General features: G+C 40.6%; 1 protein-coding gene across 1 annotated transcript in view; it reads left to right on the forward strand.

Annotated features, from left to right (window-relative positions):
- RAB2A (RAB2A, member RAS oncogene family) overlaps window positions 1-23,171 on the forward strand; it is an 81,648-nt gene extending 58,477 nt beyond the window's left edge. The window contains exons 6-8 of the mRNA XM_029923385.1: window positions 1,144-1,255; window positions 19,785-19,853; window positions 21,842-23,171. Of these exons, the coding sequence (XP_029779245.1) occupies window positions 1,144-1,255; window positions 19,785-19,853; window positions 21,842-21,937 (277 nt within the window). The 3' untranslated portion in view covers window positions 21,938-23,171. The remainder of the gene's footprint in view (window positions 1-1,143; window positions 1,256-19,784; window positions 19,854-21,841) is intronic.
- Window positions 23,172-24,533: the final 1,362 nt, after the last annotated feature.

The raw sequence follows: 24,533 nt of genomic DNA on the forward strand, positions 1-24,533 counted from the left end.
CTCTCACAAAAACAAATAAGCATTTAAAAAACAAATAGTGTTGCATGCATTCAATGGACTCTAATACAGCAGTAGAATATTAAGAAACTAGATCTACATATCTTGTGTTGATAAATCTGAAAAACATGTTGAGCAAAATTAACAAGTTGTAGAATGATAGCTACATCTGAATTTTTTTTAATGTACAAGAAACCCTCTCTGTTGTATGGCTGTAAACAGAAATCTACGTATAACCAGCCTGAGAGTGAGAACACCAAATATAGGCAAGTGGTTCCCTGGACGTAAGAGGGAAAGGAGTGAGATGAGGGTCAGACCGGCACACAAGAGGTGAATCAACTGTAACTTGATTTTATTGCCCAACAGTAAAGAAATTTGATACAAATGTCAAAATACTATGTCAGGGCTAGGTGGAAATACATGAGTAGTCTATTCTTCATGCTTTTCTGTGTGTTTAAAATCTTTTATAATAATTAAAAATTGTATAATAAAGATTAAAAATTTTTACAATAAAATACACTTGAAGGGCACTGTTCCTCCCCTCCCCCCAACCTCACCAATACAATTCCTGTAGGATAAAACAGTGTTGTGCTTCCCCCCAAACTTCTGGCCCAGACTTTTGTTTCTTGTTCTATTAACGGTTTTATTAGGAGTTAAACCAAGTGAGATTAATAATTTAATAATGTTCCTTTTGTACTTTGTATTTTATTAAGCAGTTTCCTAGAGCTTCAGAAAATGACGTGATTTATTTTTTAATCACATTCATAGAAACTCAGTCTGGCTGAAAGACGAGACTCGTGTAGTTGTACTCTCTGAATTGTTTTGAGTAACACTGTTCCTTCTTTGGGAACCCACCGTACTCAAAAGCAGAGTGTTGGGTAGATGTTGCATTTAGGTTTCTCTTGTAGCATTCTAGGACTCCGACTCAGAATCTTTCTCCTGTTGGATTGTACTTTGAAACCGAGCACTGTGCTCTATTTTGACCTCCATAAGACCCGGGATAATGCAGTTGATGGTTGGTTATGTGTTAAAAATTAATTGGAAGAGTAGTCAGCACAACTTTGAATCTCATGGTATGCTTTTCCACAGATGCCTCTGTTTATACTGCATTCATTAATAATATGGCCTTTTATTTCCCATATTTAGTGATTTAGAATCCAGAAGAGAAGTAAAAAAAGAAGAAGGTGAAGCTTTTGCACGAGAACATGGACTTATCTTCATGGAAACCTCTGCTAAGACTGCTTCCAATGTAGAAGAGGTAAATAAAAGACGCTTTTAAATGTTTATCATCTTTTTACTTAGTTGAAATGTATTGATGCTTTCATATTCATTTATTGATCTATCGTCCATAACCTTTTTAGTCTTTATAGTCATAGAATGGGAAAATTCCTTCTGTTTGAAACCCATTGTCTATAGCTTTCAACTTAAATCAGACTCTTAAATTATATCCTGAACCTTCTCTCTAAGCCAAAATGCTTTAACACATCTTTGTATATATTTATATATATTTATCAAGGCACTACACATTTGTAGCTATTTTATCTACTTTTTCTTAAATAGAGAAAGTGTTCTCTTGTTCCTGTGTAACATACAAAGCATGGGAATTCCACCATCTTTAGTAAAATTTAAAATATCTCTATTATTTTCATTGATAAGCCTGAACTACAAGTTTTCTGAACACATCATGTTCTTTTTTGCTTTTTGTATTTGGGTATGGTATTTATATACTGGACAGTAAATTCTCTACAGTAAAAGTATTGCTACATTCTATTTTATATCAGGCAGGAAAGAGGCTGGGGCACCTGGCTGGTTCAGTCAGTGGAGCGTGCAACTCTTGATCTTGGGGTTGTGAGGTTGAGCCCCACGCTTGGTGTAGAGATTGCTTAAAAACAGTATGTTAAAAGAAAAAACAAAATGGAAGAGGCTAAGAAAATAGTTTGCCTAGAGTAATGCCACCACCTGGGTAAGAATCTTAGCAGCAGCTGCAAAAAGGGACTCTAGAAAATAAATGATTTTAAAATATCCATTTCCTAAGGATAGCAGAGATGAGGTCCTAGGCAGCCGCAACACTGTGCCCTTGATGTGGTAAACAGTGAGTAAATATTTATTAAAAATGTCCTTGGATCTCTTCTAATCAACTTTTGAACCCAGAAGTAGACTACAGTTATTCAACAGCGTTGGTATTTTCACTGGAAAATTCTTTCTTAGGTAAGATATTATACTTATCTCTACTTGAAGAAGTGCTCTGTGACTGTCCTTATGCATTTCCTACAGCCACCAAGTACTGCTTTACCAGTGCCCAGTGATTACAGTTTGATAACATGCAAGAGTCATATTGCACTTTGCACAGCAAACCCGGAGAGACATTTGTTCTTCCTCTTTGTTCAACTTAAAATAGACACGTAAAGCTACCTGTTTCAGAGAGGTACTCCTTTACCAGAGGTGTTGTATTTGAAACCATAAGGGCCTTTGTGTTGTGGAGATTCCAAGACCTCTGAAACATACCCTTATTGATTACCATTGATTTTCTTATTGATTTTGAGAGCTTTTAAGCCAAAACTGTCTACATCTTAATTTAAAAAAAAAAAACAAAAAACCTTTACTATGTGGCATCTGGCTGGCTCAGTCAGAAGACCTACGGTTCTTGATTTCAGGGTTGTGAGTTTGAGCCCAACAACGAGCGTAGAGATTATCACATAAATTAATAAAACTACTCTGAAGTCAGATAACAAAGCATCAGCTACTCTAAAGTAATCCTACATTTCTAGCTTTTTTTCTGATTTTATGTTTATTTTCCTTATTCGTAACCAGAAACAGCAGGTATTTTATTTGTAAGCAGCAAATTACTGTTGACATTTGGATGACCACTTAAGTAAATTCCATTAATGTTTTGGCAGCACTTATTACAGAAATCCTGTATACTTGGTTAATAATAATAATTATTTAAGTTTTATTTGGGCAGGAATTTCCCATACCCATGAGAGAACTTTGCTTAATTATGTAAATTAATTTGCCTCTCAGAAGCCAAGGATATTAAGAAACAATCTTTTTAAATCCCGTTTTAAAAGATTCCTAGACAAGCATTACATAATATAATCATCCATGAGATTTTACCTAACAGCTAAAAATCTTTCATGATAAAGTATTTTGAGAAGGTGGAGGACCATTCTGTGATCCCCAAAGGGCAAAATCAAACCTGAATCTCTGCATGACTTAGGACCTTATTGACCATGAAAGCAATAACCAAAGGGCTTCGGCATCTAGAAAAAATGTAGTAGACTTACTCATCTCCCCCACCTGCCAACCAGAGCTAAAACTCTGACCATTACATGGAAAACAATTACGAGAAGACTGAAAGGTAAAGAGAGGACCAGCTAGAGACCTCAGGATCTGGGGAAAGTGACCCAACAGTGATTTATCTTGGCTTTCTTCAGATCAGGTGCTAGAGAAACTAGCAATCCAGGAAGCCCAGCAAGTGCAGGGGGGAAAAGAGAAGGCTGCCTTCTAGTCAGAGGACCAGGAAAGCCTATTAGCAAGAAAATAACCATTCTGCTATAGCCAGACATGATAGAAAATTATGGTGGTGCGTCTACCATCAGCTTGTGGGAATAAGGTTCTCCCACACTCACCATTGTGCTGTGGGATTGGGGTCGGAAGAAGCCAGCAAAAGTATAGGTTTATTTATTTTTTATTTAGGTTTATTTATTTTTAAGACAGAGACAGAGCGTGAGCAGGGCAGGGGCAGAGAGATAGAGGGAGACACAGAATCTGAAGCAGGCTCCAGGCTGTCAGCTGTCAGCACAGAGCCTGATGCGAGGCTTGAACCCACGAACCGTGAGATCATGACCTGAGGCGAAGTTGGACACTTAACCGACTGAGCCACCCAAGTACCCCAAAAGTATAGGTTTAAATAAGGTCCAGAGTCTCATAATACAGAACCCTAAATGTCCAGATTTCATTAGAAAATCACTCCTCATATCCAGAACCAGGAAGATCTCACACTGACTGGGGGGAAAAGGTCAGTAGATACTACTGCAAGATGACAGAGACATTGGAACTATCTAAGAAGATTTTTTAGGCAGTCATCATAAAAATGCCTCAACAAACAATTAGGAGCATGCTTGAAACAAGTGAAAAATAGTTTCAGCAATAGAAATAGAAGTAAGGGGTGCCTGTGGGGACTCAGTTAAGCGTCTGACTCTTGATTTTGGCTCAGGTCATGATCTAACAGTTCGTGAGTTTGAGCCCTGCATAGGGCTCTGCGCTGACAGCTAAAGCCTGCTTGTGATTCTCTCTCCCTCTCTCTCTGAACCTCCCTACTGGTAACCAGAAGAATAGATAATGGTGTACATATCAAAAGTGCCATAAACCACGGCAGAGAGAGGGACATCAGGGGAGGCAAGCTTCCTGTTCTTCGTCTGATTTGGTAAAGCGGCAACACGAGTGGACTGGGGTATATGAAGTTTTATAAATGCAAAGCAGGAGTAACTACTGAAAAATATCCAAAGAGATACACTAAAAAACCATAGACAAATCAGTATGGAATTTTTAAAAAGGTTCAGTTAACCCTCAGAAAGGCAGAAAAAAGAAACCAAAAACAGCAACAAAAGTCAAAATGGTAGACCCCAGCAATAGAGCTAGCAATAATTGTATGAAATGTACACAAAAGAAATGGGCAGAGAGGATTAAAGAATAGCTATCTGGGTGTCTACAAGAAACTCACTTCAAGTAAAATGATAGAGGCAAGTTGAACATAAAATGATTAGGAAATATACCTCATACAGACATTCATCAGAGAAAGGCAAGAGTGGCTCTATTTAGACTTAAGAACAAAGAAAGTTGCCAGAGACAGAGTGGGCCGTTACATCATAATAAAAGAGTCTGCCAGGAGAGCCTAGCAGTCCTCAATGTGTGTACCGAACAGAGCTGCAGGGTAGTGCGAAGCCAGCACCAGTAAAGCACCTGGAAATAAACCAGACATCAGTAACAGTCTCTAATTATGATTATGGATTTGTCTATTTATCCTTTCAGTTCTATTAGTTCTGGTTATCAATAAGTGATAACTGGAAAGAAAATCTCCAGAGATCTGGAAATGAAACAATACACACTTCTGAATAGTCGGGGTCAAGGGGACATCTTAAAGGAAATTTAAAACTGCATTGAACTGAATGGAAATGAAACTACAGCATACCATACATACTCAACAGGAATTGAAGGCGACTTCTCAGCTTATTAAAAAGCATCTATGAAAACCCACAGCTAACATTGTAATTACGATGAAAGGCTGAATGTTTCAACCCTTAGATCAGAAACAAGGCAAGGGTGTCTGCGCTCATCGTTATATTTAAGATATTGGTGGAAATTGTAACTAGTGCAATAAAGCACGAAAGGGAAATAAAGGCAGAGTTAATAAGTGAGTTCAGCAAAGTTACAAGATGTAAGACAAATATATAAAACATACTGTATTTCTGGGTCGCCTGGCTGGCTCAGTCAGTAGAACGTGCTGCTCTTGATCTTGGAGTCATGAGTTCGACCCCCATGTTGGGCATAGTGTTTACTTTAAAAAATCTGTTGTATTTCTGTATATAGCAGTGAACACCAAAATTTGAAATACAATACCATCTATAATCACACAAAAAAATGAAATACCTAATATAAATCTAAATATGACATGTACAGGACAGGATCTGTGTGCTCTAAACGGCAAAATGCTGATGAAAGAAATTAAAGACATCTGAATAAATGGAGAGACATACTGTGTTCATTGTTTGTGGAGTATCCTACCTAATAACAATGTCACTCCACAAATGGACATAGAGGTTTAACCCAATTCCCATCAAAATTCCAGTAGATTTTTCTGTAGAAATTTAACAATGTTATTTTAAAATATAGGTAAGAAGGGGAAAGGACCTAGAAAAGCTAAAACCATCTTGAAAAAGAATAAAGTAGGGGACTCACTCTTAGATTTCAAGCCTTAGTGTACCCACCATGATACTAGGGAAGGCATAGATACATATGGCAGTAGCACGGACTAGGGGACCCATAAATAGGTGCCACACAGATGTGCCCAACTGATTTTTCAACAAAGGTGCAGAAGCAACTCACAGAAGAAGATAACCATTTTAGTAAATGGTGTTCTCGCAATTGGACTCCTTAGGCAAAAAAAAGAAAAAAAGAATAAAAACCCATCTCATACAAAAACTCAAAACAGATCATACATCTAATGTAAAACATTCAGATATTTATCTTTTATGGGGGAAAAAGAAGAAAATCTTCATCTAGTGATAGTCATGCTTGTCACTCAAAGCGTAATCCGTAAGAGGAAAAATTGGCAAGTTCTCCTTTAAAACTTTTGCTCTATGAATGGTCATGGTAAGAGAACGAAAGGCAGTCTGCAGACTGGGAGAAGATATTTGTAAACCAGATTCCCAACAGAAGACTAGCACCTGGAATAAAAAGCTCTCAAAACTCCATAGTTCAAAAAAAAAAAAATCAGTCCAGTTAGAAAATGGGCAAAAGATGTGACCAAAGATTCATCACCAAGGATATGTAAATGGAAACTAAGTACTTGAAAAGATATTCAGCATTTGGATTAGGGAAATGCAACGGGAAACCTATGGGATAGCACGCTACGCACCCATTAGAACAGCTAAAACACAAAAGCGACAACATCAAATGCTGACAAGGATATGGAGAAACTAGATCACTCATCCATTACTGGAGGGAATGTAGAATGGTACGGCTGCTCTGGAAACTGGCTCAGTCAACAGAGCAAGTGACTCTTGATCTCAAAAATCCTGAGTTTGACCCCATTGTTGGGGATAGAGTTTACTTAATAATGATGATAATAATAAAATGTTAAAAAAAAAAAAAAAACTAGAGGTTCCTGGCTGTCTCAGTCAGTGGAGTGTGCAACTCTTGAGCTAAGGGTTGTGGGTTCAAACCCCACATTGGGTGTAGAGATTACTTAAAAATATAAAAATAAATAAACCTAGACATTCAACTACCTACCAGTTGTATCTGTTTATCCCAGAGAAATGAAGATTTCTGTTTAACCCAAAAGCCGGTACGCAGATATTCATAGCATCTTTATTCACAATAGCCAAACACTAGAAACAACCTGGATGTCCTTTAACAGACCAGTGGTTAGACAAAGTAATACAGTACATCCATACCATGCAAGTAAAAAGGGATGAACTATTGATACGTGCCATCACCGGGATGAGTCTCCAGAAAAGTGAACAAGGTCAGCCCCGAAAGGTTGCACACTGTAGGGTTGTATTTATATGATTTTGATTTTGAAATGACAAAATTAGAGAAATGGGAGCAGATTAGTCACTGCCAAGTTTAAGGAGGGTGGAAGAGAAGTGTGCATGATTGTAGAGAGACAACATGACGGATCCGTAGGATCACGGAAATGTTCTGTATCCCTTTTCAATATTTGGATTGATACATTTCCAAGACACTGCCGTTGGGGGAAAGCAGGAGAAGGTTACACAGGATCTCTTTGTATTATCTCTTAAGTCTGCGTGTGAATCTATAACTACCTCAAAAAGTTTCATCAAAATACACACACACACAATAACCACATACAAGCAACTTTAATTAAAGTTAACCTGTTCTTAAAGATCATAGTGGCAATTAAAACAAAAAAATTAAAGATTAAGAAACCTCATGGTTGTATTAAAAAATACTAATGTGAGAATGTGGAACACAGTTATAAAAGCATAAGTGATATTTTTTGAATTTACAAAGAACACAGTTTCTTTTCCGAATTATTAAGTTATTAAATTTTTTGTTAAATATGGCTCTTTGATGAGTCTCATTTCTGCACAGAGCAGATTTTTATACAACCAGGTTCTTCCATATTAAATATTGTGTTTTAACTTACGCCTAACAAATAAAGTTACAGTTGGGATTTTTATGATGCATACATAGACTTCCCTTAGTAAGGTTGCTCAGAGGTAACTGAACTAGAATTTGTATTAATATTTAAAACAAACCATTCATTCATGACCTTTGTGCATGTCAGACTTTAAAACCCAATTAGCTATATCATTAAAGAGCATTTTTATGACGGTATATGTTTATGCATTAGTGTATTTCTCTACATGAGCTCACTAAAGCATTTTGGCTAGCTCACAAGAAGATGGATGGCGCTGCTATTTTAAATCAGTTCAAACAGTTGTCACCATTTAAAAAGTAAGCCCATATATCCGTCATCAGGCTTTAGAAGTTATCACCATTTTGACATTTTGATGATCTTGTTTTATTATGTCCTCTGTTTTTTAAGCAAATTCCAGAAATATTTTACCTATAAATATTTCATTGGCAGTAATTTAAAAACATATAATGTGATACCATGATTATACCTAACAAACATAGCAGTAATTCCTTAATAATATCTGATATCAGGTACAAATGGCATCCTTTTTGTTTCATTCAGCAATTAATGTTGCAAAACAAGTGGTTAGTTTTTTTGAGGTGTGAGATCAACAGGTGCGGTGTCGGCTTTGAGAAGAGGGCAGGGGGGGCTAAGCGTCCGTGCGGCGACTGCCGGGTGGCGGGTGCTCAGCGCCAGCCTGTGCGGAGCCAGCACCCTAGGGGAAGGGCACAACTCGCAGAATTGCACGCACTGTACTCTCCAGGATTTATGCAGGAGTTAGCCCACTAGAATTAGATCCAAGGAGGAATCCCGATGAGATGTAGGAGATAAGTGTGCTAATTTCACAGGCCCATGGATTCTTAGTGGCTGAGACTTGGCATTGGAGCACGTAGAGATTAATTTCAGGGAAGTTTGCTGTAGGTACTGTATCTTCTGTGTTTTGCTCTCTAAGGCCTTGGATTCAGCTAATCGTGTCATCCTCCCTGAGAGAGGGTTTCACACGGTGGGCTGAACCTCACGCTCTGGGCTCAGACAGGAATTTCTTCTCAGCTTGCTGCCTAACCGTGGAGGACTCACTTCTGGGAAAGTGGATCATTTTGGGAGTTAAAAGAAGGAGACACCTATCCTAGGGGGCCCCTGGGCAGCTCAGTCGGTTAAGCATCCGACTACTGGTTTCAGCTCCAGTCATGATCTCACTGTGAGCTCGAGCCCCACAGTGGGCTCTCTGCTGTCAGCACAGAGCCTGCCTCAGATCCTCTGTCTCCCTCTCTTCCTGCCCCTCCCCCACTCACTCCTGTCTCTCTCTCTCTCCCTCCCACCCCCCTCAGAAATAAACATTTTACCAAAAATTTTTTTTAATAAATAAAAAGGAAAGGAATTTTTTTTTTTTTTTTGTCAAATCAGTTGTATTTAGAGCTGTGCTTCTCAGACGTCAGGGTGCACTCAGATCACGTGGGCGTCCTCCTAAAACGCAGATTCGGTTCGGTAGGTCGGGGTGTGGCCTGAAAGCCCGAGTGGGGCCTGGCTGTCCAGTGTTGTCACGCCGCTGCTCCTGGGCGGGCTCGGGCGTCTAGAGACCCTCTTCCCTGCGCGGAGGAGCCTGGGGGCTGCTGGCCTTCCTGTCCCTCAGACACATCCCTCCACACATTTTCATCCTTTTCTCTAGTGGTTCTTGGCTCTCAGCACGGAATTACATAATCAAATTTTAACCGTTTGAAAAACAAAAACCTATCATCTCCCCCTTTCTGGATATATATGTTCTCTTTCATCCTCTAGTAAGATCCGTCTCCATTTGCTCATTCTTTTTCACACCTCAGTTCACAGGTCGACTCCTCTACCATGGCCAAGGTCACCCCGGACCTCCTGGCTGCCTGTCCCAACAATCCTGTTCTTTCCTTAAACAGTCCCTTAGGGAAATTCGAATCTTCAATAGCCTATGTCCTTCTTCCTACCCCTTTACAGTCATTTATCCAGTTAGTAGATATTGCTTTCTACCTGTGTTTTGGTATTTCTCCTGTTAAATACCGCTCCAAGTTGTCCTCTTCTGTAATTGGACATCCTGTCTTCATTATTCAGTCCTGTACATTCGTTCCTCTGAGATCTTTCTAAAAATGAAAATTGAATGTCGCTCCCCAATGTTATTAGAAGCATGTGCTGGGTTTCCCGCTGCTTCCGAATCAAACTCCTTAGCTCGGAAGGCGGGTCCCTTATTTGCCAGCGCCACGTGATATGCCCTCTGTATTAAACCAAGAGCTGGTCAGCTGGGTGGTGCTCTTCAAACCCACCTCAGGGAAAGTGCTCTCTGCCCTTGGAATGCCCTTTCTTCCTCCCTTTTCCCTCAGGGAATAAGGAAGTCTCATACGTCCTCTGGGAATGCCCTGACACACCCTCCCTGGCCCTCCTCCACCAGCCACAGCGTACGTATGTGCACACACACTCAGAAACTGTATACTCTCTTCTCTGTGCATGCCGGTCTCCTCCTGAGCATGAATTTATCTTTAGCGCTCTGTCATGACACTTGTTTTTCGGGTTGCTTCAACGTAAGGGCAGCGCATTCCTGGAAAAGCCAGGCTGTCTTTGCATCTCTGCATCCCCAGCGCCTAGCACAGGGTCTCCCCTGCAGGGGAGACAGGAGACAGCAAATGTTTGCATGATTCACGGTTTCATTACTTCAGCCTTGTCCCTCTTCCTTCAGGCTTTAATCAGGTCCTGCTTGTTAACATGTAGGTGGAATTCGGTCCTAAATCTTCTTTGCCCTAAGCATTCTAAAACCTGTGTGATTTTTGAAAAGCCAGATGATCAGACTGGCTCCTCCTTTGATCAGGAGCTTCCTTCAGTAGCTGCCTCGGGTCTTAGTAGTTTGAAAAGATATTTTTTAGACCCAGGGATAAATGTAGCAAAGATTACAGCAGGCTTGGAAAGATACCCCTTCCCAGAAGACTCATGCTAACTTTCTGATGATTGCCAAATACCCCAAAAGTGATGTATTATAATTATACATACGTAATTATATAAATAAAAAATTGTGTATGTCTGTGTAGTTATGTATATAGTTATATAGAACTATAAATTATAGTTTTATATATATACACACACATATATAAACTTAAAATTTTTTCCCTGGTTTTCTCTGTGTATTTTTGCTGTAAAGTAAAATTGCGTTTTCTCAGAGTTGTGCATTACCCAGACTCACAGTATTATATTTCCCTCTAGGACGTACAGGTGATTGTGCTGTGAATAGTGGTCAGACTTGCCATTTTCTAAACAGTTGTGTCTGTATCAGATATTTTCACTCTCAGCCATTTGATAGGTAATTTCTCCCTATGTTCATCAGTTTTACTTAGAATGAAAGTTTATGGAAGCCAGAAAAGTATGTAAACATCAAAAATTTTTGAGGCAAAGGTGTAGTAATTTAAAATATCTTAGGGGCGCCTGGGTGGTTCAGTCTGTTGGGTATCCGATTTCGGCTCAGGTCATGATCTCACGGTTTGTGAGTTCAAGCCCTGCATCGAGCTCTGTGCTGACAGCTCAGAACCCGAAGCCTGCTTCAGATTCTGTGTGTGTGTCTCTCTCTCTGCCCCTCCCCTGTTCACACTCTGTCTCTCTCTGTCTCAAAAATAAATATACATTAAAATAAATAAATATCTTAAAACTATTGGGGCACACAGATGGCCCAGTCAGTAGAGTCTGTGACTCTTCATCTTGGGGTTGTAAGCTCGAGCCCCACTTTGGATATAAAGATGACTTAAAAAGAAAATCTTTAGGAGTCCCTGGCTGGCTCAGAAGACATGACTCCTCATCTAGGGGTCATGAGTTCAAGCCCCATGTTGGGTGTAGAGATGACCTAAATAAATAAGTAGACTATTACAAAAATCAAATCTTTAAAAAATAAAATATTGGAACGCCTGGGTGGCTCAGTCGGTTAAGCGTCTGGCTTTGGCTCAGGTCATGATCTCGCGGTTCGTGGGTTCGAGCCCCACGTCAGGCTCTCTGCTGACAGCTAGCTCAGAGCCTGAAGTATCTCCCTCTCTCTCTGACCCTCCCCTGCTCGTGCGCTCTCTCTCTCTGTCTCTCAAAAATAAATAAAATGCATAAAAAATTAAAAATAATAATAAAATAAAATATTGAAAAATCAAGACTGGAAATTCCTGGCTTAGCTGCTAACCTCCTAAAAGATAGAACCAGGATAACAGCTCAAAGCACAGTCAGCTAACGACCCTCAGAGAGATTGCAGCGGCTTGCCCGGCCGTCTACACTTGGGATAGGACAGGTGGATTTCTATGTCTAGGGAGAACACATGACTTCTTAGTTAAGAAGACGAACAGTTTCAAGGGCTTTTGCTAATATTTGTGTCCTCTCCCGGTACATGAGAACCAACAGACTTAATTTGCATTGAGAGGACATCTTCCTTGCCTTGGGCTGCCGTATAAGTGGCGGGACAGGTGTCACTATAGAGCTGGAGCGTGGCATGAGCTGAAGGCTTTGTTTTCCCCTGCACCCTGTTCTCTGTGTCAAGGGTACCACACGGCTTGCCACTGGAAATTTACCTTGACCTTATGAGGCTTCCAGCATCCTTCGAGGAGTGTTTAATTTAGTAAATATTTATTACTCTCATCCCGATTGGAACATTTTGCTGACTAGCAGCAGTTCGTGCCCCTTTATTTGGCCATCACCCTTAGAGAACTTGAAGGATCATCTAAGCCAAACTAGTTTTGAAAGTTTTAACCATTTTGTCTCCTAAACCAAGGTAGCTAAACATTACTGGAGAAAGTCATGCTGATAAGTGCATATCACACACTTACATACTCACACATCCACTATGCATATTCATGTATAGGCACACAGTTAACGGAGATCAACTACCAAGAATTTCCCACTTGTATATGACATAAGCATTAGAACTCCATGTGTCTAAAACAAACTTGTCATTCTCTCCTTGAAATCTGATTTTTCCCCTTTTTTATTTATCTCCGTTCACAGCATGCCCTACCATGTCAATCACTTCAGCCAAAAGCGGAATCATCCTTAAAACTCCTTACCATTCCTGCCCTGTTGTTTACCAAGTCCTGTTAAGGTTCTGGTCTCTGCTTCCCATTCTTGTCACACTGTTGGTTCAGCAGGCCCTCATTTCTTACCCGGGTTATTGGTTAGACTCTACTGGTTTGCTTGTTGCCAGCCAACCTTTCTTCATCAATTCCATTGGGAAGTGCAAATATAAAATAAATGAAAATTCTCCGAGTTGTGTTAAAGATAAGAAGTGATCCTGATAAAGGGAAGACAATTATGGACAGAATGTTAATCCTGCTTATCTTGCTTCTGCTACTACAGTTGTGTGTGGTCTTGGGCAAGTCCTTTCTCCTTCAGTCTTTAGAGAGTCCTCACTCTATAATGAGAGCTTCTGTAGATTGGTAATTTTAGCAGTGGCCCTCTTTCTTCTAATGAAACACAGAAAACTATGAAAGGGAAAAAAAACAGAGGGATGCCTGGGTGGCTTAGTCAGTTAAGCATCCAACTCTTCATTTTGGCTCAAGTCATGATCTCACGGTTAGTTTGAGCTCCACATCAGGCTCTGTGCTGATAGTGCAGAGCCTGCCTGGGATTCTGTCTTGCTACCCCTCCCCTGCCCACACACTCTCTCTCATAATAAATAAACTTAATAAATAAATGAAAGCAGAGAATAATAGGCCATGAAAAATGAGAAGGAAAGAGGAGGTTCATAGGGCTCTGCCTACTTCCTTCCTCATCAGAAGAGGTGGCCCCTGCATGAAATATAATTTGGAAGCCATTGTATTGGATAATATACATATGAGTTCTCTCTTAGTGAAACTAAATCAAGTAGAATCAGAAAATTTAAGCTTATTTATTTTGAGCGAGAGAAAGAGCAGGGGAGGGGCAGAGAGGGAGAGAGAATCCCAAGCAGGCTCTGTGCTGGCCGCGCAGCACCTGACGTCAGGCTCAGTCTTGCAGTGAGATCATGCTCTAAGCCAAAATCAAGAGTTAGATGCTTAACCAACTGAGTCACCCAGGCATCCCTAGAATCAGAACATTTTAAAGCCCAGAATTTGGAGGAGTTTTGTGTTTAACCTGCCTGATCTTGAATTCTAGTCTAATGTTCTTTTCACAAGATTTCCCTGTCTTTGCATATTTAAGTCTTCTCTCATTATATTTGATTCTTCAGTGCTCACTGTACATATTTTATGTTGCTCACTTTACTTTTTAAGTTTTGTAAACTTTGAGAGACAGCAAGAGCAAGTTGAGGGGCAGAGAGAAAGGGAGAGAGAGAATCCCAAGCAGGCTCTTCACTGTGGCATAGAGCCTGATGCAAGGCTTGAACCCACAAAACCATGAGATGGCATCACCTGAGCCAAAATCAAGAGTCGGGCGCTTAACTGAGCCACCCAGGCGCCCCCTCACTTACTTTTTAAATGTTGAGCTTTTATTTAGTCAAGGTATTTTCATTCACTGAAGAGCATTAGGCCCTGTTTCTTTCCCTTAGTCACAGTGTTTTGGGAAACATTTCACAGCTAGCATGTGCACCTCTTCCATTGTTCCCCACACGCCATTGCCCGCCCACGTTCCAGGTGATGAAAGCCAGCCGGAAGTGAGTTCTTACTAGTTGCTCAGCACTGTTCTCGGTGGTTACATCCATCCTCCCAGCGACTCTGTGAAGTGGGCACGCAGTCACTTTCCTCGTGTGGGTCCAAAGTGGCAGCTCTAGTAAGAGGAGGCACTGGCGCCTGACCCTGGACAGTCTGGTTCGAGAACCCCACCCGTGGCCATTCTGCTCATATTCCTGGCGTAACTTTGTCATCCCACTGATTTTCTTAGAAGCAAATTTCTTCCCAAAACAATGAAAACCCGTACAAAGTACTAGCACACTGACCGGCCCAGAGTGAGTACTCCGTAAATATTGGCTGTCATTGACGTCATCAGATGGATGCCTACCCATGGTGTTCGTAGCATTCATTAGGAAATGAGAAGAAAATCAAACAGCATTTTTGTTACTTTGTGTTGCCCAGTTTTCAGAAGGATACTAAAGAGTCACCGATTTTACAGGATACTTTACCATCTAGCATCTGTTCAAGATGTTTATTTTATTTTATTTTATTTTTTAAAGATTTGTCTGTAAGTAATCTCTACACCCAACATAGGGCTTGAACTCACAACCCCAAGATCAAGAGTCACATGCTCCACCGACTGAGCCAGCCAAGGGCACCTGTTCAAGATACTTAAATGGAACTAAGAGACTTGGACTTATTTGGAATTCTTACCTCGCAGATGTTCCACATTTTTTTCTTGCCACCAGATGGCAGCATGTCACATAAGGAAATCATTTAAATCTTCTCTGTTGTAGACAATTTATTTTCAGTATGTTGCTTGGAAAACGGTTAAACCATAATAAAAATGACACATTATTTCCCCCTTTGCCTCTATTCTGTCTCGTCGGCTGTGAAGAAAGGCCCTGTGAGCACCTTGGCCTTGGCCTGCATCTAGGCCTGCCTCCATCCTGCCCTGTACGCATTCTGCAGGAGGCGTTTTTCTCGCATCTTCAGTAGAGATGTCAGCCCTTGTGCTCAGACTCTCCCGCCCAAGTTGTTGTAGTGCGGTGGCGGTCCCTGTAACTTCCATAGTTCCGGGGCAAGTGCTGAGTCAGGTAACAATTTAATAGGTGCCCTTGGGTCATAGGATATGCATCAGTGTATGTGTTGAATATTTTTTTGAATTTAGTGCACTTATAGTTCTTTGTGGATATGTTTGTTTTAATTTTTGCAATGGAAGTCCCTGAGAATTTACTTCAATTTAGGTATTAGGGCCACTCAGATAACTACTGCCAAGGGTTGAAAGATTAGTGTCAGAGGTAGAAGGCAGTTAATAGCTAATGAAGGTAAAGGACAGACCATGGCAATTAATCAAAGTAGGGCAAAGAGGGAAGCTACTGGTACAATGAAGAGAGAGTCAGGCCTCTGGTACTGGAGGGAGTCCCACACGGGCAAGCGGGAGGCTCACCGCATACACGTGGCCACCTGGAAATCCGTGTCTACTTCGTAATTGTGCATCTGCCTAGATATTGTTTGTTTCATGGTGCCGATAGTCAAATCCTTTGACGTGGGTTTCTCAGCAAATGTTTTTTTTTCCCCTATTCTGCGGCCTCTTTATTAATACTCAGATTTGACTATAGTTGTGATGTCCCAGCTTATAGTTCCAACTTATGTGTCACAAAGCCTGCGGTGATCTTTGGGTTGTCATGGTCTGAAAGTATTGCACGAACTAACGTTAACATTTTTCTGTAGGTGTGCCATCAGCTTGCTTCACTTTCCTGATAGTAAAGGAATAAGTATTCCAGATTCATTCCCTAGGTTACAGCCTCCCTCCTTAATGACATGAGCCATCGTCCCTAGCACTGGAGTCGCCATCAGGGGCTGTGACATGTCCACAGGTCTCGCCCACAGCCGCTGCCGCCTGCACACTCCCACCACTGCTCTGCTACTGCCCGGGCTCGTCCCCGCCTCCCAGCCCAGCGCGCCCACGCGTGCTCCCCTCTTCTTTCTCCTGCCCCCACCTCAGACTCTGTTTCTATAGCTTGGGAAAGCAAAAAAGTAAAACTAGTTAAAATTTTGTTTAAAATTAGGCGGAATATCAAGTTTAAGACTGTCCCATGAAAGCGTGATGAATTTTAGTGTAAAGGCTTTGTCATATGTGGTTAATTCATTGCTCTTTGCCTCACTTTTGTCTGTGCTCTAGAGATATTTCACATTGTTACATCTCTACCTTGAAAAATATGTATGGGGACTACTTTTTAGTGGCTAGAACAAAATGAGCAATTAAAATACTAGCCAGTTATTATAAGAAGTATCTCTTATCTTTCTGAGTTCTTAACATGCTTGCAGCTTTAGGGGACAGCCATTGTCTGTAACACCCAAGGCTCTTATCTTAAAAGTTTCATTTCATCTCTAATAAGCCTTAACAACGTTTGGTTAATTTCATTAAATTTGGGGATTCAACAATTTGTCTATAGCCACAGACTTTTAAAACACGTGAACTAATGTCTGTATTTATTACATTGGGTTTTAAACTGAGGACTCCTTAAAATTGGTCATTAATCATTTAATAGTACATATTAAACATTATTAATTTTGCAGCCATGTAGGTAAAACAACCCATATATATGTGTGTTCTTTTATATATATATATATATATATATATATATATATATATATATGTAAGTATATATATATAAAACACCATATATATTTATATTTATACACACATATACGCGCGCGCACACACACACACACACACACACACACACACATATAGTGTTCTTATATGCCTAGAGAGAGTGGAAGATACTTCAGTGTTTTCAGTATATAATCATGAGTTGGATGGCAGGTAAATGTAGCATTGTCTGAAGGCGATTTCATTGAGATGATGGGAATCTTGAAAGAAAATATAACCATTTGTTATATTTCAGTTGTAGTGAAATTAACTGCATTTATTTCAGATCCAAAATGCACCTTACGTTCATTGCGTATAACTGTTCTTAAAGGTACTTAATAAAGTGTTAAGTACTATTCATGTAATAAAATTTGAAGTGACTTAGGAAACTTCATATAGTATAGCTCTCTTGAGCCAGTTTTTAAAATAATTCATCAACAGATTAGCAAAAAAAGTCCATTTATTACATAAATTGGCACATTTAGTGACTTTTATAATACAGGTGCTTGTTCGTGTGAACTCATTTATGGGGTCCTGTAGTTGTGTCTGATGTTCTGGGTAGATGTACGCATACGGGTGTCCCTTTAAGGGTTTCCAGCCCTGTGAGTTTACGAATCTGTTGACTTCAATATTTAGTTAGCCTGGCTTCTGAGGCCATCACCATAATTGACATGTTATTGGAAATAAAGTTAAGTTTCTCCTTATTTATAAGGGTTAACTTCAATTTTGAAGGATGCAAATCAATCCGAAGTTGGCTGGACGCCAGCTTCTCCTTCACGGTAACTCCAGCGCGCGCACGGAAAGCGCGCTCGCTTCCTGAGTGCTTGTGCGTCTGCAGTGATTAATTCTTCTCATTATTCTGCTGCAAGTCCTCCTGACCCTCTCTGATGACTCGATCAGCCACTTAGAGTTGATGCATATTCATATCTCTGTGCCCCTGCCGCAGTCGCTCACGTCTCCTCCGCTGACTGGTGTGTTCTTGGTGCAGTAATTGAGCTGCAGCAGATTGATTACTCTGGGGAGCTGTAAGGCCTTTAAAGGTGAAAACATATCAGTCCTGTTAATTAGGAAGCAAAAGCTCCGGTGGCAAGTTCAGCAGTCAGTGTTTCCAGTGTAGACAAGACGAAAGGTATGATAGGTTCCTCTCCATGAACCTGTTTACTTTTTAAATTTGGATTTAAATCCGTATTGGTGCTAGTGGAGAACAGCCTGGCTTCGTGAATTTTCATAGAATGCCTGCTGAAGAGGACCTGACTTACTGTGGTCTATGATCTCTCAGATCGGCTTGTTAGAACGTGAGTTTATGAACACCTTCTGTAGCGTTGGCCATATTTTTATAAAATGCTTCAATATTTATTTTATTTATATATGTATATGTATGTATTTTTTTAAGTAATCTCTACCCCCAGCGTGGGTGGGGCTAGAACTCACAAACTCAAGATCCAGCCTCGCATGCTCTGCCGACCGCACCCTAAAAGCTTAATATTTTTCATAAATATAGATGCGTGTGGGCTGATTTGGGTATTTAGAGGCTTCAGTTGATTTAGTATTTTAACACTGATTTTTTTTTGTCAACCTAGTATGCTATATGGAAAAAGGGTGAAACTTCATTCACTGTGGCATAAAAGTTGAGCTGCTTTTTATCTCTTTATCATAAGTTTCCTTTGATTCTTTCCCTCTTAAACTGCGTATTAACTAATACATTGTTCTGACAAAAAGATTCCTGGAACAGTGGCCTCTAAAAGTAAGCTAGTTTCAACATGGAACTTCATGCAGTTTATGCTAACAGACATCTTTGTCTCACGTGTGCTGTTCCCACGTTATATTTCTGCGTGTGCGCACGCACACACACCCCGCTGCTCCCCAGTGATGAAATTTTCTTTTGGGATATAGTCCATACACGATAAAACATACCTTTTTAAAGAGCACAATTCACTGGGTTTTAGCGTATTCACCGAGTGGCACAACCATCACTGCTATTTGATTCCAGAACATTTTTATCACCCAGAAGAAACCCCATACGCTGGCAGTTAATCTCCTTTTCTCCCAGTCCCAGTAATCTACTTTTTCTCCCCATGCATTGACCCCTTCTGGACATTTCAGTAAACAGAATCATACCATGTGTGGTCTTTTCTACGTAGCTGCTTTCACTTAGCATGACGCTGTCAAGATTCATCCACCTTGTAGGATGAATCAGTACTTCATTTTTTCTTTTTAGTGCCAAGTAATCCTGTATTATAAGGTTATACCATGTTTTGGGTTTCATTCATCAGTAGACTAATATTTATGTTGTTTCCCATTTCTGGCTGTTGCTGGAAATAACGAACATTCATATACATCCTTGCCTTCTTCTTGATCTTTAGGAAAACGTTCAGTCTCCACTACTTGGTATGATGTTTGCTCTGAGTTTTTCATAGATGCTGTTTATCAGATTGAAGAAGTCCCCTTGTGGTCCTATTTTGTTGAGTGTTTTTATCACAAAAGCTTGTTAGATTTTGTTAAATGCTGCTTCTGCCTTTTTTGAAGTGATGGGTGGTATTTGCCTTTTATTCTATGGATTAATATGTGTATTACATTGGTTGATTTTCTTATATGGAATACTATGATATTCTACAGGGTTTTTATATAATGTTTTACTGTTGTGGTTTTAAATAATTGGAATCAACTTCTCTACTTTATATTTCAGGCATTTATTAATACAGCAAAAGAAATTTATGAAAAAATCCAAGAAGGAGTCTTTGACATTAATAATGAGGTACATATGTATATATATTATTGGCTAATATTAATTTAGAATTTTAGTTATTACATAGATTCAATATTTTATATTCTTTTTATTTCCTAAAATGAATTTATGATGTCCGTTAACACATTAAACTTATAATCATCTAACTGAAAATTTGTTATATGTTTATAATGGATAAATGTTTATGTTCCAATAGAGCATCGCTTTCTGAAAATGGATTAAAATAAGTGACTCTGTCCATTTATTGCAAGCAATGCAAAATTAGATACATCCTCCAAAGAGAGAAGAAATTCCACTTTCATCCACATGTCCATATGGTGTCATCTGCTTTGGGGAATAATTTTCTAGTGTGTAAATGCACGTACTCTGTGACTAATGCAAGATGCTCTCTCTGTTGTCTAGTATGAGAGAGGGATGTATCCAGTTTGGAAATTCCTCCCTATGTAGCATAGTATGTTTCCAGGAGACTAGTATATGTAATTGGCAATTAGTGCTGTTTTGGGTTTTGTTTCTGTCTTTTTCATAAAAATTACTTGGAGCCAGTTTTGATGAATATGATTAGGATAAAATATAAAGCCCCGAAGCATGTAATTCAGAGTATTTACCAAAGGTCATCCTTCTCGCCTAATCCCCACAGTGCATTTATTCTTATTTATTTCGGATTACACAAATATGGTTGCCATTCCCTTAGTAAGACTTTGTGCTCCCAAGGAAAGAACCTCTTTCCTCCCCCAGTCACGATTCGGAGTGCTGTGTGCTGGAAGCCTTCGCTGCACGTGGGGCCCTTGGCCCGTACAGAAACAAGCCTCTTCATTATTGGCCTTGATACCCTTTGCTAAAACATGCAACCGTTTGCCTAAGGTTCCCAAAAAGTACTTGATTCTCTCATTCCTTTTAATCTGGAGGAATATATTTTCTAAATCCTACCTTCTGAGCTCACGTGGCTGTAGATTTTGAGTTAAAGACGACACCATTCAGAGACTAATGCCATATAAATGGAACAGTCATTGGGCCTCTGTTTAAAAGGGCACGTTCATTGTCTCTGTCTGGTTTCATATAGTAGCTGACTGCTTTGCTGGGCCCGCAGCCGCTGGGAGGGGAGTGTGCTGTCAGGAGCCAACAGGCCGTGCGATTTATTTGGCCCGATGCCAAGTCTGGCTCCTTGATTCCTCAAGAAGTTGCTACCAGCCCAGAGGGGGCAAAACCAATGAGCCATAGGGCATGCTTTTTATTAAAGAGGAGTCAAAAGAGCGAAAAGAAACCACATCAGCTGCTGTCAATACCGAGCTGGAGCCAGAAACCCCAAGGCTACTGGTGCTGCGGAGGACCTGCCAAGCCCTATAAATCTGGGCTTTACTGTGACGCGCAGTTTCCTTAAGAGCTTACTTTCTGAAGCTACTGTATTACTTTGCTCAGAGTGCTGTGTTTTTAGGGAGTGAGGGTTAAGACAGAAGTGTGAGTTTGATGAATGAAAGAGCTACTCTGTGTGGGTTCTTGGCAAGCTGCCATGTCTTCGGGGATCATAGAAATTATTGATGACACAGAACACTCGTGTGCCCCGAGCCTGCGCAGCTGACTCAACAGGGAGCAGAAACGCCGTCTCGAGAGAAGACTTCACGTTGTGTTAGGGAGCAGCACCGGCCGGCCGGTCTTGATTTTTAAGGATGACCGGCAGCACCGGTTTCGGACCGGGTCTCGCTGTGAGAATGCTCTGGGAAGAGGCCCTGCCCCATTTCCATTTCCTCCTCCTAAGGACCTGGTGTGATGCGGGGCTCCTCCCGGAAATACTTCCACAGTATTGTTTCTGAAATGAAGGAGCGTGCCCTAAGAGATACTGTTTCAGTTATTGCAGAAATCCCCTCCATGTATGTTTTTCCGAGTTGTTGGGTAAAATTCCATCCTTGAGAATTATGTGGAGCTCTTTAAAGGTAGTTAAATGGTATTCTCTGGTTGGATCCTGTTAACATTGTTTTTATCCCTCTCCCCTTTTATTTCAGGCAAACGGCATTAAAATTGGCCCTCAGCACGCTGCTACTAATGCCACACACGCAGGCAATCAGGGAGGCCAGCAGGCGGGGGGCGGCTGCTGTTGAGTCCGTTTTTCCCGTCCCGCTGCCCACGTGCGGCTGCTCACTTCCTCTTCCACTGTCCCCTCCTGCTCAGCTGAGACACGAAACTGTCTGACATGGCTTCGTGTCCCAGGAGACGTTAATCCTTCAGATTCTTGTATAACTTTGAATAAATGGTTAATGTTCACTTAAAAAGACAGATTTTGGAGATTGTATTCATATCTCTTTGCATTTGATTTCTAGGTCAATTGATGTGATTATTTTTGTTAAATGTTGTCTTGTGCCCTTACCTATGAACTGAACCGTGTTAAACACTACAGAGTCATCTTGAGTATTTTAAATCAGTTTGTGTGCTTAGGTTTCCCAACACCCATGGTGACCTAATGTTTAATATTCTAGAACTGTCCTCAAAAGTTTGTCCATTTTCAAGGCTATAAGGAAAACCAGAAGGACTCTTTGAATTCTGTATTTATCATTTACTTTCTGTATATACAGTTTAACCTGCTTGGGTGTCCTTTGCCAAGCTTGAATTCTTTAATGCATTTGCATAAATTCTATACTGTTTAGAGCTTAAAGCTACAGAGCATTGTTAGGAATTGCTTGGACACTGAATTTTAAACTTTTTGACATTGTTAACAAGCATGTTCATCTTTTCTTGTCACTAGTCCAAGAAAATATGCTTAATGTACATTACTAAAGGCTATGTGTGTGGTAACCTGTTTTAATGCCAAAAGTTTGCTGTATGTCCACAATTTCTTTAAGACCTCTTCAGAAAAGGATTTGTTTGCCTTAATGAATACTGTCGGGTACAAACACAGTATAATGAGCGAAATGGGCAGAAGCGAGAACTCCCTGCACCTAAGCGACTCCAGGAAGAATGAATGTCCACATTTGGATGGCACATTGCGAGGACTTTAATCTTTCCTTAAACACAATAATGTTTTCTTTTGCTTTTATTCCCATGATTTCTAAGTATATTTTTCATGCAGGACAGTTTTTCAACCTTGATGTACAGTGACTGTGTAAAATTTTTCTTTCAGTGACAACCTATAATCTTTAAAATAGGGTAAGCATCTTGTCTGTTTTGAAGGGGGTATGACAATAAATCTACCAGATGGAAAATCCTGTTGAACGTAGAAAAGCTTTAGTAATTTACTCAGTGTGGTGGTTTTATCCTTTTTTTTCCCCTCTCCCTTGGTCTATAATGAAATTGTTACAGCAGTGCAAAATAAAATCCTATGTATAAAAGTGTTCCTTACTTATTATGACCACATCTTTTTTTCATGTCTTTTTTGAGTCCACAGGTCTTAGCGTGTATTTCAGCCCGTTTTTTAAAGGGGCAGCGTGGTTAACGCCCTCTGTAAAAATCTTGCTTAGTTGTGATCACCCTCTTCAGTATTAAGATTTCTGTCGTTGCAGATGGTGGGGCAAGGGTTTCCCGGGGCCCCTGCTTCTCGGCGCCGGGGCGCGCACTCGAAGGGTTTCTAGGGAAGCTCTGAGTATGAACCGACTGTGAATCCTTCCCTCGCTTGGACAGCTTTCTGCCGGTCTTCCCCGAGGATTCCCAGCAGTCCATCGAGGCTCTGACTTCACGCTTGAGCGGGAACTCGCCTCGTGTTCTCAGGTTTGTGCTCACTCGCTCCTGGCGGCCAGACAGGCGAGAGAACACCAAGTTTCCGGAGTAGTGTTATCATAAACTTTTCTTTCCTTAAAGCGCTCAGATAAAATGTACTGCGCTTCCAACTCACGCTCATGACTGAGGAGTGGGAAAAGTTAGGACACCCAGGATTTCTGATGCTCCACGCCAGGAAAGGGATGATTCTTTGGAAACTTAAATGTGTTTCTTTTCCATGCTGTCTCCCCTAAGAACATGAGGGGAAACTAGTGGTAGAAACGAACAGTAGACGAGCACATGTGTTTTAAGGCCCTAAGAAAACCCGGGGCCTGCCCTCAGCCCCCCCTGCGCAGCCCCAGCAGGGGTGAATGGTGGACTTCTGTAATTCATTACCTCTTTCTTCGCCCACCTCATCTACCATTAAGAAATATATATGGGGCACCTGGGTGGCTCAGTGGTTAAGCATCTGACTTGGGCTCAGGTCATGATCTCACAGTCCGTGGGTTCCAGCCCCACTTCCGGCCCTTGCTGACAGCTCAGAGCCTGGATCCTGGTTCAAATTCTGTGTGTCCCTCTCCCTGCTCCCCCACTCTGTGCTCACTCTCTCTATCTCTCAAAACATTTAAAACAATTTTAAGTAAAGAAATATATGTGATGAATCCTTTAGTCAATTAACAAAAGCGTGTTAGTATCTGGTTTCTACCCTGTGCTTATTTTCTTGTCCCTATCAGTAACGTGTGTTATCAGCATCTGTCATTGAATGTCTCCTACCATAATGGAGCCTTTAATTGATCTTTGGTCAATTTTTGCAGCATCTGTGGATACACTGTCGAGTCACTAACAAAATAAAACCACTTTCAATGCCTTACCATGTAACATTCCGAAGTTGTAATCTTCATAAAGGCAGCATTACTATTTGCCTTCTGAATTAAAGGCCACTGAATCAGGAGCAGCTGTTTGCAAAAGTAGCATATACTTTGATATATAATTCAAACAACATGGGAG

The sequence above is a fragment of the Suricata suricatta genome, chromosome 15 (genome assembly GCF_006229205.1).
Source record: "Suricata suricatta isolate VVHF042 chromosome 15, meerkat_22Aug2017_6uvM2_HiC, whole genome shotgun sequence".
NCBI lineage: Eukaryota > Metazoa > Chordata > Mammalia > Carnivora > Herpestidae > Suricata > Suricata suricatta.